Source organism: Ceratotherium simum, chromosome 14, assembly GCF_057802395.1.
Source record: "Ceratotherium simum simum isolate JZ-2026a chromosome 14, ASM5780239v1, whole genome shotgun sequence".
Lineage (NCBI taxonomy): Eukaryota > Metazoa > Chordata > Mammalia > Perissodactyla > Rhinocerotidae > Ceratotherium > Ceratotherium simum.
Window position 1 is genome coordinate 41,859,124 of NC_141913.1, and position 19,614 is coordinate 41,878,737.

At 36.3% G+C, this 19,614-nt stretch overlaps 1 protein-coding gene across 1 annotated transcript in view; it reads left to right on the plus strand.

Annotated features, from left to right (window-relative positions):
- Positions 1–19,614, plus strand: part of DCC (DCC netrin 1 receptor) — a 1,105,377-nt gene that overhangs the window by 970,762 nt on the left and 115,001 nt on the right. Inside the window, exons 16-18 of the mRNA XM_087439250.1 lie at positions 3,790–3,885; positions 9,565–9,737; positions 14,540–14,678. Coding sequence (XP_087295376.1) covers positions 3,790–3,885; positions 9,565–9,737; positions 14,540–14,678 — 408 coding nt within the window. The remainder of the gene's footprint in view (positions 1–3,789; positions 3,886–9,564; positions 9,738–14,539; positions 14,679–19,614) is intronic.

The window sequence follows — 19,614 nt, forward strand, 5'->3', positions numbered from 1 at the left end:
GACATTTTTTGTGGCCTAATGTGTGATCAATCCTGGAGAATGTTCCATGTGCCTTTGAAAAGAATGTGTATCCTGCAGTTTTGGATGGAGAATTCTGTATATATCTACTAAGTCCATCTGGTCTAATGTGTCTTTTACGGCCAGTGTTTCCTTATTGTTCTTCTGTTTGGATGATCTATCCATTGGTGTAAGTGGAGCGTTAAAGTCCCCTACTATTTTTGTGTTACTATTTCTCCTTTTATGTCTGTTAATAATTGCTTTATATATGTAGGTGCTTCTATGTTGGGTGTGTAGATATTTACAAGCGTTATTTCCTCTTGTTGGATTGTTCTCTTTATCTTTATGTAGTGCCCTTCTTTGTCTCTTGTTAGTTTTTATTTTAAAGTCTTTTTTTTCTGATATAAGTATTGCTACCCCAGGTTTCTTTTCATTGCCATTTGCATGGAATATATTTTTCCATCCCTTCACTTTCAGTTTGTGAGTGTCTTTAGGTTTGAAGTGTGTCTTTTGTATACAGCATATATATGGGTCTTGTTTTTTTTATCCAGTCAGCCACCCTATGCCTTTTGATTGGAGCATTTAGTCCATTGACGTTTAAAGTAGCTATTGATGGGAACATACTTATTGTCATTTTGTTACATGTGTCATTGTGGTTTGGAATGTCAATATCTTTAATGCTAATACTTAAGACATGTAAAAATTTCATGAAGAAAAATCCATTTAATCAATTTGCAAAGAATATTATCAGATAAATTCACTCATTTTCAAAGCTTTTTTATTGTAAAATAAAACTCAGATACAGAAAAACACATGCAACAAATGTCTAGAGTAATGAATTATGATAAGTTGGAGTTGAACATGTTTCTTTGCTCTATTTCTGCAGACTGGCCTTTGGATCTAGAGGCTTGATCAGACTAAGTACATTCGATCCCTTTGGCAAGGCTCTAGAGGGTAGTGTGTTCTTTCCTTAGGAGGTACATAATGTCTAGATGTCTTTATTTTATCTTAGCAATCCTGAATGCTTAATGCCTGGATCCATTTGTTCATTGGGGCTGCAAAATAGCAATATTTGAATTCTATCATTGGATTTTTATTTGTTAGTTGGAATAATATTATAAGGAGATGATTTCTCTCATATACTGTTTGATTACACAGTGATAGGGTTTATTTAAGAAAAACATGATAAATATTAGATTCTTCACCCAGTTTTCAAGATAATAATTTGGTTCTGTGAAACTTAGAAGTAACCAACTCTTATTGTTCTTTAAAATATCTTTATTAATTCATGCATTTATATATATTTGTTGGGTTTCAATTCATTGCAGCTTTTATCTTTATGGAAGCTCAGATTGTCCTCATCTTTGGTCTTGGGGGCCTCTTCAAGGTGATTCCTGAATCCATCTGACATGGTCCTATTAGTCTTTGGTTGTTTCCTTTCTATCTGCTGTGTCAAGATGTTTCAGGCTCAATTGATATGTTTCCTACCCCAGACCAGGCATTAACCGGTTCTTCAAGAAGCCCTTGTCTCTTGCAGTGCAAAATATTTTTTCAAAATCCAGCCTTTGTGCTGAGGATGCTTGTTGTTGAGTCGATGTTTCTAGACTTTTTCAGTGGACAGAACTGGAACAGAAATAAAATACCTTTTGAGTTTAAAGTGATTTTTCCAGTTGAATTTTAGGAACACAAGACTTTACTTAACATCTTCTATTTTACATCTGTATGACCTTTCATCCAAACCAAGAATCTGGTTCTCAAGGACATGGGGACAATAGAATTAGACTTTCTCATGATTACTCACCTGCTTTATCCCATATTACATTTGTCTCAGAATAACAATAACAATAATAATAGTATTACCATCAATAATAATTATTAAAACATTTATTTTTGCATACACTATCCCTCTTCTCCCTTAATTTTGTTTTATGATTGTAAGATGTCTATAATACCAGAACATGTAGCCATTATAAAATAAAATCTCTCTCTTTTAACCCTCACTTAATCTTAGTTCTTTAAATTTATTGTTCACCAGTTAGCTATTAGGTTGATATCTCCCCTGGTCATTTCGGATGTCTAAAGTTCATTTTCTAATAGTTCTTGGGATCAGGGGAACAATATTCACTGATTGCTTGCAAGTTGATAACAGTTTGGGTGTGCCCTTTATATTTAAAGTTAACTTTTGTCGGCTATAAAATCCTTGAATCATATTTTCTTACCTTGAATATCTCAAATAAATTACTTCAATTTCTTTCGACATAAAATGTTGCTGGCAAAAAGTCTGATAGTAATCTAATCTTCCCCCTTATAAGTCATGTATTCTTTCTGTCCAGATGCCTAGAAGATTTTTTTAAGTCAGTAAAATTTCTTGAATTCCATTTTTTAGTATTTGTTCTGCTCCCTTTCTTTGGTTTTCTTCCTTAAGGAAAACCATTACTCATATGTTAGATCTTCCTTCTCTAATATTTATCACTTTCTCCTCAATTCTTTTTTACTCTTTCTTAATTTCTTTTTGTTTTGTTTTTGTTTTCTCCTTGTAGTGTTTATTTGTTCATTTAGGTACCCTTTATTTGTAAAATTTTTTTTTTTACTTACATATAATTCTTTCTTGGGTTATGCCACCTCATTTCTGAGTTTTTTCTAGTTCTAATTTATGTTACTAACTCTTGCCTATGTGGCGTTTCACTTAATGTTATTTAGCTCATTTTGAAATAGTAAACAGCAAGTTGATCTTTTTCTTGTGTATATTTGATCCTTTTTGTGTGTGTGTACTTATCTACAAGAATGATATTCTCCTCATTTTATTTTGTGAGGAATTTAACCTCAACAGATTTTTGTTGCTTTTTTTCATATGGTTTGTTTCCCTGCATTCCCAGAAGTTCAAAGAGCTTTTCTAAGTACACAGAGCTACGTCTCCTGATGTTTTCGTTAGACCAGAGTTCAGGGCTCAGCAAACTGTAGCCTGGGGCTCAAACCTGGCCTAGGTCCTGTTTTTGTTTGGACTCACTGAACTAAGAATGGTTTTTATATTTTTGAAGAGTTGTAAACAAACAAACGATTCCAGATGAATATATGACAGAGACAAAATGGTCTGCAAAACTAAAATATTTAAGATCTGGTTCCCTTTACAGAAAAGTTGTCCAACGCACACTAAAATCTATGGGAGCTTGCTTTAAGTTTTCACGACTATTCCTCTCTCCTACTTTTATCTGGACTTTCTCTCCCCTTCATTTCTGTTGCTTCTGTCCTGCTCAAATTTTAAATCTATTCCCAGTAGTTTGTCCCCAGTGTGAGCCCTGTCTTGGAAAGGAGCCTTTGCCATTTAGTTTAGAGTTTTAATATTTACTGGTCTCAAACTGGTGTGCGGTACTTTCTAGCATTATCTGATAATTATTTTAGAATTATCCTAGTTTCAAGTTTGATGCCTCCCTCTGAATTCTCTTACAGATGCTGATAACATGCAGGTTATTGGTCAAGGTTGCTGGTGGTGTGTCCATATTCACTTGCATTTTAGAGTTTGAAGATATACCTTATCACCTAGTTTTGTTGTAAACGTCCAAATGCTTTTGGTTTTCTATCTAGTCATTCAGTCTTTTTTAGGTTGAGATTCAGGAAGATCAAAAACTATATTTCTACCACTGCCACCTTCTTCCCAGAATCAAACTCACTCATTTTTAAACAACAATTTACTTAATAGATTACATTAAATTTGATTTCAGGAAAATGTTTACCCTGAGTATTTCAGTACACTAAATAAATCAACATGTTCATATTCTTTCTGTTTTTCTCCAGAGTCAAGTTCCCATTACGTAATCTCCCTAAAAGCTTTTAACAATGCAGGAGAAGGAGTTCCTCTGTATGAAAGCGCCACCACCAGGTCTATAACAGGTAAGCCAAAGTAGCTAATCCTCTCGTGACATATAGTCAGTGTTTGAGTTATGGTAAAGAAAAAAAAAAAAAAACTAACTAAAGAGAAGTAAAACAAAATACAAAGGAAAGGAACCAAAAAATGAATGTAGTCATGTTCTGAGCCTTATATGTATGTGTATACACACACACAATTTGTTTTTTTTGGTTCTCAAACTTAAGAGAGAAGAATTCAGCCTATAAATTAGTAAGTGGACTTAGACAATATAGGTCTTTCATTCTCTCTCTGCTCCCAGTAGTTTCATATTTTGGTGCCCCAATAACACTCTTCTTTCTCTTGAGTCAGCATGTCTCACATCAATGCAATTTAGGCAGGAGAGTGTCTGCACAAAGGCTGCCAAATGCCTGAATAGACACTTGCTTCTCTGCAGAGGCTCCTTCAAGCTAATATGACAATGATGAACTGACCCCCTGGGGCTGATTTGCACTGGGCTGAGTCACACAGGTGGCTTCTTCCTGAGGCCTAAAGATCACCCCAGTGGTGCCCAGGGCCTCTGGACCTTAAAAGGCTTGGCTGCTTCGGGGGCTTATTACCTATAGGAATTCTTATGTGAGTTGGACTGTAAAGGCAGCACACGAGAGAAAAAAGACTCAAAGAACTGAGAAAAGGATGGGTAAGGAAGTGAGACCCAAGCCATTTGTGGAGAATATTTGTGAGCAAGGCTGGGGATTACTCAAAAGTAGGATAAGTAACACCTCTGTGGGGTCACTGGAAAGTCATGTGTTCACAGTCCCACTGGAAAATCACATGACCGCCCCTAATTGTCTTATGTCTGAAATCTGAAAGTAAAACTGAAGAGTTCCATCTTTTTAATGAATACTTTGGTCCTGCTCCCTTTCCAAACTCACAACCCTCAGACCTCGTTTAACTTATCAGGTATTTTCATCTTAATGAGGATAAAGGATTTGAGAGCAAGAGTTGATAGCGAGCACCAGAGAATATAGAAAATTACTGGATGCCTGAGTATGAAGTCCTGACAAGTAGGAATAAATAAACATAAATAGTGTGATCCTGTGTCTTCTGCTACCACCTAAATTTGTGTAAACTTTGTATAGTTTGTTTTCCAAACCCAGAAGCTCCATTCACAGACCATCTTGAGAATACACAGTTGTAAAGTGAATTCACAGCTGTCATATGATGGTTTCTAGAGCATGTCATCCCTTTATTGATTTCAACCAGATTTCCTTGTAAGGCAAAGTTGTTATTCCAGAATCTCCTTGAATCTTTGGCTGCTGGTTTCAAGGTCTATGATCTGCCTAAAATGGTATGCAAAATTTGGGGTACATGTCAATACATTCGTTTGTCTGTGGAGACAGTATATATCTGTTATTGTGTTATCCAAGGGAGTCAAACAGGGTAAATAAGGAGTATCACCCTAGAGAACATTCACTGTCAAATGTGTTATCCCTGAATATGGAGAGATGAGGCAAACAGAGATCCAGGATGGAAACTACAAGATAAAATGATGGAGGCTGTCTGGGATTTTCACTTCCCCTTATTCTCTGCCAGCAGCAAGGTTCTTCGAGAAATAGCAGGCCACTTTGGCTGTGCACGTGTGTCCCATAATTTTTAATAGTAAGCCATGTCTTTCCTGCCTGTGGTAGAAGATGCTGAGCAACTGCTCGTTGATGTGATTTTGAGCTTGTGATTAGGCCACACAAAATTATATTATGGCCAGTCTTTTAAAACTCTTATTTTCTTACCAAAACTAAAGCCTACAAAGAAGTGTCACTTAGGTGACAAAAAAAAACAAAAAAGAAAATCAATTTTTGAGCAGGAAGTAGTAGTAGTAGAGATAGTCGAGTTCAGATAAACTGAAGATAAGTTGCTCAGAAAGAACCATTTGAGGCGTTATTAACTTCTTTTCCCTTAACAGTTGTTGGCATTCTTTAATTCTCAGCATATGGCATTCCCAGAGGGGTTTCTAAAACACCGGTGATCCATAAGACAATTTTTTTCCTGAAATGACTCTAATCCTAATGGATCTGAGAAATGAAATAACACCAAAAGTTAAAAATTGTGTGAGGAATTTCCTTATTGAAAAAAAGGCTGTTGGGGCTGGCCTTGTGGTGGAAGCGGTTATGTTCGCGTGCTCCGATGCGGTGCCCCGGGGTTCGCTGGTTCGGAACCCCAGGCGTGCACCGACGCACTGCTTGTCAGGCCATGCTGCGGCGGCGTCCCATATAAAGTAGAGGAAGATGGGCACGAATGTTAGTCCAGGGCCAGTCTTCCTCAGCAAAAAAGAGGAGGATTGGCAGATGTTAGCTCAGGGTCGATCTTCCTCAAAAAAAAAAAAAAAGGCTGTAAGGGGTTGGAGAGGAATGAATAAAACTAGCCTTTTCCAAAAGAAAAACATATACTTTTCCTGGATATGGCAGACTTATTTTATTGTGTTTCCATACATCATGGAGAACAAAGGACAAACAAACAGAATCAAAGGTTAAGGCTCTGGGAAAAACTCTATCAATAAATGTGTCATAGTGCCACAGAGACGACATTTTCTGTCTGAGCTTCTACAAAGTATTCCTGTGAGCAGTCTTGGAAGAGGCCAGCATAAAGTAAAGAAAAAATCAAAGGCGACAAATGCATCAGGCTAGAGTAAGTATCAGGCAATAGCGCTTTTTACACGCACGTGTTCAAAGCTGCTGGCACGCTCTGGAGCCTCATCTCTTCCTGATCATATCAGTATTAGAGCTGAGGAAAGTTCCACCAGGTCAAATGGGCGAGATGAGAGTTTCATTTTTGCTGTACAGCCTTTTATTTCCTATTGTTGCAACAACAAGACATTTTGACCCTGGAGAAGGGAAGAAGGCAGGGGAATAATGAGGTGTGTTGTTTGAATTTGTTTATTCTCAACTGTTTTATCAATGTCTGAATGAAGTACAATCCGGATGTAAAATTGTGTTTTTTTTTTTTAAAGCTCATTTTGAACTTTAGTATATTGCTAGAAAATTCATGGGCTCTTACCAAAACATCTATTAGGAATGAATAGGTTTCTCTTTTCAACAAAAGGTTCGAGGCTATATTTTGTCTTTTTATTTATTTATTTATTTATTTATTTATTTATTTATTTTACTCTTTTGAATATAACAACTGAAAATCAACAGCAAGTAAGGCACCTAGGAGTATGGGAAATAAAATGAAAAAAAATTGTTTAGCAACAAAGAATCGTTTTAATGCAACTACTCAAACAGTTTCTGTCCTGAGAGAAAAAGATAATTAGCAATCTATGTAGCAGGTATGTATTTAGAGCAGCACTTGCTATCCACGAGAATATTCTGCTTTGGTGGAAATGCTCTGTATCTGCATTATTCAATATGGTAGGCACCAGGCTCATGTGGCCATTGAGACTTAAAATTGGCTAGTGCAGTGAATTTTTAACAGTATTTAATTTTAATTAATGTACATTTACATTGTCCATGTAACTATTGGCTATTGTGTTAGACAACGCAGCTCTAGAGGAAGTGGCAAGTAGAATGACAAGCCATCCCCGAAAAAAAAATTCCCTAAAATAGGTAAGAACAACTTGGCCAAAGGTAGAAATTTTTGAATTATGTAAATTCATAGAAAAATACCAAGAAACAGCATTACTCGATATTTGAGGGACATATTCTGGAGCTGAGACTCCAAGAAACTCAACAAGTCATGAAAAATATACTATTCTAAAATTCAGAAATAGTAGGGTTGAGTATTACCGGTTCTTGAAGGAGAATCACTAGTTTTCAAAACTTTAGCCATGGTGACTATAAAAGACTCTAAAGTTAATGTAAGGTTACCAACAAAACTAGATTAAGCAAAGAAACAACAAACACGGTAACTTGTTAATGTAAGTTGGGCAAAAAGGAGTTAGTAGTTCAGAGTAGTCGTCCTGTTTGTATAAAATTTTTCTTGGAAGGGCAGCTAGGAATAGAAACAGGCCAAGTGAGGCAAGACCTGCTTTAGTTTGACAAGAACACCTCCTACTGATGTACCAACTTGATGACTGATGCTGATCCTCCTGGAGGCTGCGATGTCTTCCGCTTTCCCTCATCATTTCATAAATCCATTTGGGTTTAAACGAGCCCTTAACAAAAAGATACGTCAAAAGAAATACAGGAAGCCTGGCCTCTGTCATGAAATTTTAAACACACATTTTTCTTTCTCTTTCTTTCCTTTTGTTCTATTTTTGTTTTCGAGTTTTTTATTTCACTCCAAAGACCACAGCCCAGTAAACTACTAAATAATTCATTGGAAAACAGAGTGATGAGTGGGGGATAGGCACTTAAAATGCAGTGGACAAAGTGCGGTCATCATCAAAACCAGTCAGCAGCCACTGCGCTCGGAACTACACTGTTTAAAAATATAAACTGTGTATGCGCACTGCTTCAGATCCTCTACATTTTAGTAGGTTTCATCTCCCCAAATGTCATCATATGCCCAATCTGAGAGCTCATCTTATTTTTTTGTTGTTGGTAAGAATACACATTACATAATTTAAAGGTAAAATTTTAAAATTTTAAATGTCTTAAGTATAAAATAAAAGGCTCAAAATTGGATTATTCCTATGGCCACAAAATAAGCTCCTCAGATTCTGATATCCCCAGCATAAAAATGAGTACAAGATTTTTCTAGAGAATTTATAAAACCACACACATCATTATGCACATTCTGATTATGTTAGGGATCAAAGCATGTGTGCACCTCAGCGCAAATCTCATCAGTCTATGGGTAGTTCATTCTGTATCCCCATCCAATAATATAGTCTTTCCATGGAACTTGAAATTTTAGAACAAGGAATGTAGAATATAGGAATGCCTTAAAAGACTAAAACCTGAGTTAATTACTCTGTGAGAATGTGGGTAGAATGGACACTCCGCACTTCCTCTAAGGATTTCAATCTAAGAAAACCTGCCACATCAAGGGCTACTTGAAACCTAATTATCAAACGTCTCATTGAATCACATGGACTTGATCACCCTGGCTTTGTGCAATCACAGCCGTGGACAGATGGCTGTAGCTCTCAGGGTCCTTTGGTCTTTATCATTTGTTTTTTTCCTGCCTAAACATTACTTATGCAGATATAAGCTAAGCGATAATGAAAGCATTAGAGAAACCAAATCAAGTTAGAGAAGGAGGGGAAAAACAAACAAAAACAAAAAACCGCATGTTAGATAGGCATTTATTGCCTTTGCAGGAGGAAATAAACCAGACACTCCTTTTTATCTTGCTAGTTGAAGTTATCTCTATAGTTACAAAACTGATACATTTTATACTAGGTCTTTTAAGAAACAATGTGCCGCATTCTAAGAAGAAATGGACTTTTAAAAAATATAACTAGAAGTGACAGCCAAATTGATAAAACTACTCTAAAGAAATGAGAAAATTATAGAAAATAGTTTTTTTTGTAATATAATAATATAACAGTACTGTTTTTCATGAGTTTTCCGATTGAATTAATTGTATTTTTTTCTGTTCTTCTCATGTTCTCTTTCATCATTACTGCCATGCATTTAACTCATTGTGACGTGTTACCACTGATATTTATTTTTTTAACTCTTTTATTTATGTATTTGTTTCATTTGGCGGGTTTTTAAACCCAGATCCCACTGACCCAGTTGATTATTATCCTTTGCTTGATGATTTCCCCACCTCGGTCCCAGATGTCTCCACCCCCATGCTCCCACCAGTAGGTGTACAGGCTGCGGCTCTTACCCACGATGCCGTGAGGGTCAGCTGGGCGGACAACTCTGTCCCTAAGAACCAAAAAACATCCGAAGTACGACTTTACACTGTCCGCTGGAGGACCAGCTTTGCTGCGAATGCGAAATACAAGGTGAAGTCCTAATGGCTAGTATGAAATTTCAAATGAACTGTCATTTGTTTCAGACATTGTTTTAAATGCTTCCTGGACTGTCATGAATCGTTTTGCTGCCATGACACTAAATGGAAAAACAAAGTATTTTAATAACCCAATGTCTAAAATTAGCACGGGAATAATTGCGTCTTGGGAAACAACTGTAAGGCAAGGTAGAGAAAGATCAAGAGCTGCAAAATGTTATTTGAATTCCACCAGGTGCTGGGTTTGTATAAATAATTTGATTCTGTGCAAGGGAATGCCATTTTCCTTTGAAAATAGTAGGGCTCCACGTTAATTTTCTGGGCAGATTTTGGTGTCTTTCTTTTCATTGTGAATCTAGATTGACACCAAAGGCAAGCCTATTAATGTTACAGAGACCCATCTTATGGTGAATATGACTGGGAATATATAACTTGAAGATTTTTTTAAAAACATCCTTAGAAAGCAGTCTAAGCCATTAGCATCTACTTCCTCATTTAGCCTTGAAAAACCCTCATGAGGTAAACTCACAACGCACACTCTCCTTTAACTAATATGAATTAGACCAGCCCCTTTATTCCTCCTGTCCTATCACTGAGTCAATTCACAATCTCCCTAAAAGCCCCTTAGAAGTACATATTCGAGACATCGTCGTTGCTACTTTCAAATTTCTATCAGCCATCCTCAGCAACTCCAAACAAACTGTTGTAGACTGGGACAATTTTGTTACTTCCTAAGCCTGCCACAATGTTAGTATATATAAATAATGCACAAATGTAGACAAAACTGAGAAGATCAACAAGTGATTATCAAGCACCTACCGCGTACCTAGAACTAGGCTAGATCATGGAGGCAGTTAAACATGGTTTAGTTGTTGTTGTTTGACATATTACTTACAATTTTGAAATGAATAATATGCTCAGCTCTATAGACATACTTCAAAGAATTCATACGTTATTCAAATGAGATAATATATGAAAACATTTAAAATATAAAACTTCACGAGATGATGATTTTGGATGAGGAAGGTAGCTTTGAAAATAAGAGCATAAATGTTACCCAAAAACCAAGGAACTAAAAGTTAAACCCTGGCACTCTAGCATCTCTATATTCTCTTTATCACTCTGCTAGAGCAGCTCTCAGGGAGAACTTGGATCTCCTGATACTTTGTCCAATGTTCTTTCCACTAAACTGTCATCTTGCTTAGTCTAGCCTCAAGCCAGTGGTGATTCAGGGCATAGAAATATCCTTTGGGAATTTCTGACTCGAAAGACCCTGGAGATAAGGCAAAATCCCACCAATAATGTTGTAAGTCTGCCTCTTCTTTCCGTAGCCGTGCTGGATCTGCTTCTAGTCTCTTTCAATTTTTAAGTGGCATAAAATTCACATTTTTTTCATAAATCAGTTTGTAGTTGAAAGCATTTAAAAAACAATTTTCTTTGGTACTGCCGCCCTGCTATGTCAGGTATTTGGAAAAACTCTCCAGGCAAGCCGAATAATATCGTTGATATAAGATATGTTGTAAATACACTATCCATCTCCTACAGTATTAGATTTAAAACTCAGCAGAACTATAAATAAAGATAACATTATCAGATAAGACAACCGATGAAGTATATGAGAGCATTAAAACAAAAAAACTCTCTTCATATACAGATTGCACAATTCTAAATTTACCTTAAAAAGACTACTTTAAAATTTTTATGCTTGTAATTGCTATACTTGGTAGATACGTTCATTTCACGGAATGGCCATGGGTACTTTGCCAGTATGTGAAATGTTCTGAAGGACAATGATTGTTCTCTGTAGAATGGTTTGAGTTCCAAAATTTCTTAGGCAAATTATTTCAGTTGAAGAGTTAATACCGCAGACGCGGAATTATTGAGTCTCACAAAGAATGCCTGTAAACTAAGACCCAACCCAAAAACAATCCTCTGTAAGGAGTGTCTGATTTCTCTCATTGAGAACTGAAGTTTGGGAATGGAAAAAAGATTTTAACTGTTCCTCTTCTCATCATCTTCCCAGACCTAAGGCTTTCAATTACTAACATTCCATTCCCCTTCTTGCACACACACACACACACACACAAACACACTCTCTCTCTACATCTATACCCTGAGACGAGGATGGGTGGGAGGAAAGAGTTGGGAAGTAAGGAAAAAAGTAAAACATATCTGGTCCACTAGAAAGATATACAATAAACTTAAATTTTACAAATAATGGTAATAGAATGCTTTGGTTTTGCATTTCGAACTTTTCAAACCATGGTCGTATCTATTACTTCATCTCACTTCCTGCTACAGCTGTATAAGCTAAGCAGGGCATACACAAGACAGAGGGGCAATACAGATACATGGAGTCAAATGATCTGGGCTCAAGAGTTGGCTTTGCTATATCCTGTCATGTCACTTAAATCGCTCAATCTCATTTTTTTCTCATCTATATTATTGTGATAGTCGCATCTACTGTAAAAATAGTAAGATTCTTCACAGTTAAGTATGTACGTAGATATCTTTATAAAGGTATAGGTAGATTGTACAATGTGACAAAAATTTCCCATTAAACTCGAGCTGAACTCAGATGACCTGATAGCATTATCCAGGGGCCTCCCCACAGAAGTCAGGAGTACCCCTCTACTTCATTTAGTCTCAAACCAAACTAAAACCCAGATATTCATATTTTGATTGTCAAAACTCTGTACTGACTTTCCTCATCAAATGGAGGAATTTTCTATAATTTCTTTTTGACGAAAGAGATTAACCACATGATGTTTTATATGAATTTCATCTCAAAATACATGCATTGACTATTGACCAATGCCTATCAGATATAGCAGATATTACAGAAGATACAAAATTGCACAAGACTCATTCTCAGCCCTCAAGATGCTTGTAATTCAATTGGGAATTTAACACATGCCTAAAATTATATATCACATTAGACAATGCATGAAATATTGCAGCTAACATTTATTTAATATGGACCATACACTATGTTTTAGTTCACTTATTTCTCATTTTAAATAACGCTATGAAGTTAGCACTTATTTCTCATTTTAAATAACGCTATGAAGTTAGCACTATGGTTATCTCCATTTTATAGATAAGGAAACTGAGGCTCAGGTTGTACCTGGGTATTCTATGCTCACAAAAATAAGTGGTCATGATTTTCCAAAGTACTTCTAGGTTTAATGATTTATGAAGAACAGTAACCTTCTATGAAGTTCCTGAGAAAACTCAGTGAATTCACAGTATTTATAGAATGTAAGTGTGCCATTCTAGAACACAAACAAGGACAATGTTGCTTAGTGGCCTCCCAAATGCCAGTAGTGTCTATGCTCAAAGAGACTAGTTTTATCAAAGTACACTCATTCTCTCCTATCTGAAATATTTTTCATTGTCCCATTTCTCCCCTTATTTCCTTTTCTAAAACTTAGAGGTGTTCATGATAGTGAAGGAGGGCAAGATTGGAAGTTCTATATCAGCATGTCATATACTAGCTGCCCATTTTCTGTTTTATTTGATGGGATTCTATCTCCCTGAGTCTACAAAGTATTTTTACATTTATTTAGGGCACCCATTTTTACAGCTATTTTTAAGAGGAGCTTCTGATAGATGTTTATGAGTTTATCACTTTAATAGGGTGGATGGGCAAATCATCGAAGTGTTATTAGTACAGTTAAATATTTATTTGGTTTTGTAATGAGATGTAGGATTTTCATAGCTATAATCTAAGAAGGATTCATAGTAGAATAAAAAAGATATACCACACTAGAGTACTAACGAAGGAGATGGGTATCACATAGGTAGGGAAAAAGAGCTTTACTTGATTTTCTAGAGGTAGATATATAACAAATGTCGTAAATATAAAAGTAAAAATAAATATTTAACTTTGGAAGATCAAGTTCTAAATATCAAGCATAAATTGATATTTATAAGAGGCATAAAAAGTCTTAAATTTGCCTAATCATATGGGAAATATGCGTTAACCTGGGACGTTAACCTGTTTTTTCTTTATTACCATTTTGATCTTTTGAATAAGCAATAAAAACAGATAATTTACTTTCTGCCAAAATATCTTTAACTTGTTTGAAAGACAAAGAATGGATTCAGAAGACACTAATGCAATCCTTTAATATTTATCCAATTTGTTGTTCACTTCCTGACCAATTCTTCCAGGGACTATACTTAAATCTGTGTTTAATGTGAAGTGTGCACCAAAAAAAAAAAAAAAGCCAAAAACCGCACAACACAACCTTGCTTTTGTCCATTTTCTCTATAATAGCTAAATAGATTCTGGAATCACTGAGTTTGTGCCATAAGACCTTTTTAAAAATATCATAAGCAGTAGAACTCTAAAAATTAATTTTATTACCAGTAGAAAATAATCATGATGATCTACGTAAAATCATTAAAACCTCTGAAAAAAAGATTTTGACTATTACAAATAAATTGAAGTGAAAGTCAGTACGGATAAGCTTAAAAATGGAATAGACAGAAGGAAGTGGAATTGGTCCTATCGCTGTGGTTATTGCCTCAGTTGGGAAAATTTATCAGCTAGCTGCCCCTTTGAACAACATAACACCTGATTTTATTGATCATATTTTAGATGTACAATCAGCTAGTCTAAACTGGTTGACGGAAGGGAAATAGAGTCAGTGCTGCATGCTAGCTCTTCTGCTGTTTGGAAATAGACTCCTTTCTTGCCAGTTTATTTGATAGTATTTCTCCATGTCTTGATTTACCAAGGTGATAGAGGTCATTTTTTTTTTTCTCTTTGCTTATTTCCCACTTGTATAGTCAGAAGACACAACATCTCTGAGTTACACAGCAACAGGCCTCAAACCAAACACAATGTACGAGTTCTCGGTCATGGTAACAAAAAACAGGAGGTCAAGCACGTGGAGCATGACTGCACATGCCACGACATACGAAGCAGGTGGGTGAAGAAAGGCTAGCTTTGAAATGTCTACTTCTGATATTTGGTAACGCTGTGTCTCAGGTTCTTTGGAAATTGGAACTTATGTGCACCATGATGTCTAAATTATACCTTATTCTATATAAAATATTTTATGCTTTATGGTTCATAGCACTTTTATATGTAATATTATCATCCCCACTCTAGAAAAGAAGAAAATGAGTTCCAATGGATTGAGTAATCTGATTTTAATCTGGATGTTAACCCAGGGGATCTGAATATAAACCTTCTTTTCAATACACTTGAGTAAAGGCAGACATCCATGCATTGAACTCTATCCAAAGCATTTGTGTCTTTGATCAACAGTATGGTAGGTATTTATTTTTTCTGGAAAGAAATTAGGCACAAAATAAAACATTGCATTACAACTGTAGTCTCATGGATGCTTACTCTCAATAACCTCAACTGGCTGTGGGAAGAAGTTTCTGAGTGGTCAAGTTCACTTTTTGGAAATAAGACAACGCAGTGGAAAACCTTCGTGCAATTTGAAATAGTTGAGATCTTAGGTAAATGCAGTTCACTGTAAATTTTAGCAGTCAGATTTGCTGTGGATCATAAATGTTGAGTTTATAACCTTAACGGACATACAGTGTACTTGGCTTCTATGGTTCACAGAAATCCAACATCTGAAGAAAACAAAGTTTAACATGATTTTTAATTGGTTTCATGGTACATCATCTTTAGGGGGTAAACTATACCAAACACTTCCAAATTAAAAAAAAGTTATGCCAATGAAATTCTTCTCTGAGTAAGCTGAATTTCTCTTTCCATTAGAATTTGTCCCATGGTAATGCAGTTCTGATTTTTATTTCAGGCTACTACCTTAACTCAGAGAGTTCACTGTGAATATTTTTACATTTTTGTGGATACTTCTTCCTATAAGAAGTTTTGTAGTTTGTCTGATTTAATTTCAATATCCTCTTCTCGTATTTTACATGTTTATGTATATCAACTCTTTCTCCTAGAATTCTTCCCTGGATGTCAATCTTCACAGCTTCTTAGGAAGAATAAAACAAGCTAAATGAGCTTTGTACTATGGGGAGAATAAAGGTCCTGCTCTTCCTTTTTACTTAAAAAGAGATGAAAGGAGTTAAACGTAAACCTGTAAGACATTTGGTCTTCCCTGAATGAAAGAGAAGGAGTAGTAATTTCCTCTTAAAGCAAACAAATTCATTCATTTTTCCCTTTCATTAACATAAAATGCACACCAATGTCTGACTTGATAAATGTACCCTACTGATTTCTCATCAACTGCCTAACCTTGTAGGGGCACCAATGGTGAGACCCATTGCTGACAAAAAGATATTAACTTTTAGAAATGTGGTTAGTAGGAAGGGTGATTGTCAAAACAGATAATGATCTGGACAAAGGTGTAAATAGCATGTGGATGAGATCCTTGGGTGATGATGAGAAGCAAGAAGTAATTCACAAGTGTCTACAATTTTATAGCTGTGAGAAGGACATGAAGTGAATGAAATAACTCTAGGGTTTACTTTTAATTCTGAAATAATATAAGGACTATATGGGGCTGTGTTGTTATGCACTTGTGCTGAAATTGCTCATGATAAAGATAAGGGCGGCTGGCAAATTCTTGAAATAAACCATTTTATTCTATCCACGTAATGAATTCTTCCTTTTATTCTAGTTAAGTAAAATAAAAATAACTGGAAGGACACCTAGAATAATGAAGTCTTGGAAAAGGACAGGAGCCAGCAGTCCTCCCAGGCCTTAGAGATGAGGAACTGTTGGACTGTCCCAACAAGGTGCTGCCATCATGACTCCATGTGTTTTCTTTCTTTGTATCAATATTTAATTTCCCAGAAGAGAGAATCACACAGCTAAAGAGGCAATGGGATGAAAGTCATGAAGTTTCTAATTGATGTTGCTACCAAGCTCACAGGACACAAAGAAGAGCTTGCTCCCAAAGGAGAAAGCTGAGTGCTTCTCTAATGGAGGAGGAAGGGATGGAATGTTGGACAGTCCAAATGACAAATGACCCACACAGTTTCTGTGGCTGGGAATCCTCTAAATCTTGAACGTTACCTTCCATTCACGCACTTAACAAAGAAATTCAAGCATGGGAAAAACTGTTTGAGAACCAGATAAACTAGAGAGCAGTTCGTACCCAGTAAACTGAGATATTATTTATGTTTCCAATAATGTTCATTTTTGATTGTCAGGTCCTGAGATAGGGACTTGGTATAAAAGGTAAAGAGACTAGAGTCTATATATTTGAGATAATTATAATCTAATACAGAAGAAAAATGTTTTAAAAAAAAACAAACCCTGAGGGGCTGGCTGGTTGGCATAGTGGTTAAGTTCGTGTGCTCCGCTTCCGCAGGTTTGGATCCCAGGCACAGACCTACACACCGCTCATTAAGCCATGCTGTGGTGACATCCCATATACAAAATAGAGGAATATGGGCACAGATGTTAGCTCAGGGCTAGTCTTCCTCAGCAAAAAGAGGAGGATTGGCAATGGATGATAGCTCAGAGCCAGTCTGCCTCACACACACAAAAAAAACCCTGAAATAACATGAAAAATACAATCACAGAATTTTGAGTAAGTTGGATTCAGAGCAAATAAATCCAAGTATAAATTCTGTCTGGAGAAATAAGGGGAGGTTTCACAAAAGAAATAATGACTAAGCTATGGCCTGTGTGTATCATCATGTGCCCGTTCTTGATGATCTAAAGGAAGGGAGCAACATGTACAAAAATACACAAGCAATATCAGAAAGATGTCTTCAAGACACCGATGAATGGTTCAGAGTGACTGGAGCACAGTATTCATGGGACAAGGGGACATGAGGTTGTGAAAGTAGAATATAAATCCTGCAGGGCCTGGTATTTATTATTATTATTATTATTTTTTTTTTTTTTTTTTTTTTGTGAGGAAGATCAGCCCTGAGCTAACATCCGTGCTAATCCTCCTCTTTTTGCTGACGAAGACCGGCTCTGAGCTAACATCATTGCCTAATCCTCCTCCTTTTTTTCCCCCAAAGACCCCCAGTTAGATAGTTGTACATCATAGTTGCACATCCTTCTAGTTGTATGTGGGCCGTGGCCTCAGCATGGCCAGAGAAGTGGTGCGTTGGTGCGCGCCCAGGATCCGAACCCGGGCCGCATGTAGCAGAGCGCGTGCACTTAACCGCCAAGCCACGGGGCCGGCCCTGGTATTTATTATTTATTGTTATTTATTTAAGTTTAATTCAAAGAGGATGGGTAGTCAATGAAGAATTTCTAAAAGATCACTCCAGGCAGAGCCCATGAGATTGGAGAGGAGTAGACCAGAGACGTTCTGTTCTGTTTGACCTAGTGGGGATCATTGAAGTTGTTAGGGCCATATTCTTTTCCAGATTCTAGGGAGTAGTGTGCAGTTCATATGATAATCCTAAACATTTGTGCTATTGATTCCAATACCAGAATCTCTATTCACCAACACTCACATAGCTTGAGGAAAAATAAAAACTTGCACAACACCTGAAATAGATTGGTTGTTAGACTGGTTTTTTAAAAAATATAATCAACTCTTCAATGTATTATTTTGCTAGCTAAAGTTGAAGAGGAATTTTATCTTTTTTGAATACTGTAAGAGGTTCAGTGAAGCAATCTAATCATCATCATTTGACTGTTTTCTAAATAAGCATCAATTTGAATTTTAACACAGTTAAGAAAAAACAAACTATTCTGACTAGTTAAAAAGACAGATCTTTTAATTACTTCTATAATCAGAAAATTTCTTATTATGCTTGGTATAAAACTTAAGTCAATTTGTGACTGTATATTACTTTCCTATCCGGGGACTAGAAAATATCTTGAGTGAATTCTTTATGAGAATAACCCTTCTTTAAGATAGCATCGCCTCTTTGGTGTTTTGTTATAACTAATCATCTTTTCTTGCAAGAATGTCCTAGCTCTGGTTTCATACACATGCAGTCTCTTCACTCAGGGATCAACTACATAGACCTATGTTTTCTCCTTGTCTTCCTCTCCTCCTCCTTCTACTCCTCCTCTTCCTCTTCTTTTCTTCCTCCTTCTTTTTTCTCCTTCTCCTCCTTTTTTTTGGTTTAACTGAAATACATTAAGTACCTTGTCAGGATATTGCAATTAGGTGCAGCTTGGCTTAACATGGAATCCTAGTAGTTTTGAGGATCGAGTTGTTGGAAATAAAATGATATGATATATGGAAATATTTGACGTGTCTTCTATTTGGAATTCTATTCAGTAAGAGAATCTGGAAATAGAGTGTTGATAACGCTCAGATTCTGCACTATACAGCCAACAGAAAAGCCAAAGAGAATGAAAGAGTGAAGAGGAGTTCAGAGTTAGGACCAAGTTGTACCTATCTTGTACACAAGTTGTTCTTGTACACAAGAACACAAGCGTTCTTATGCAGGGATCAGGAAATTCCTACAGAACCAAACTGTAGAACTTAGATATGTTCTGAAATTGCCTATGTCAAATTAAGGGTAACTAAAAGAGACTATGGATAATAGACATGGAGCATTGTGAGCTACCTAGAAGGAAAACTAACTGCATTTCAAAGCATAGAGAGTCAGAATGCAGGTCAAAAGAAGCGTGGAAGATACTGGACTGGCTTGGCCAGTTTGCTGTCACCTTTAAAGAATATTTAAAATTTTGTTGGGCACAATGTAGGGAAGAAAAATTAACTTTCCCTTTACCCTTCTAGGTTCTTGGCTGAGATCCCCTTGTAATAAAAGACAGATTAACAGGAGAAAAACAAACAGAAGTTTAATAATATGTGTACTTCCTGTATACAAAGGCGATACTTAGGAGAACTGAGTAACTCCTTGAAATGGCCCAAGCCACCTCCTTAAATTTTACCTCCAGCTAACGACAAAAGAAAATGTTGGGAGTTGGGAGCCAGTTATGG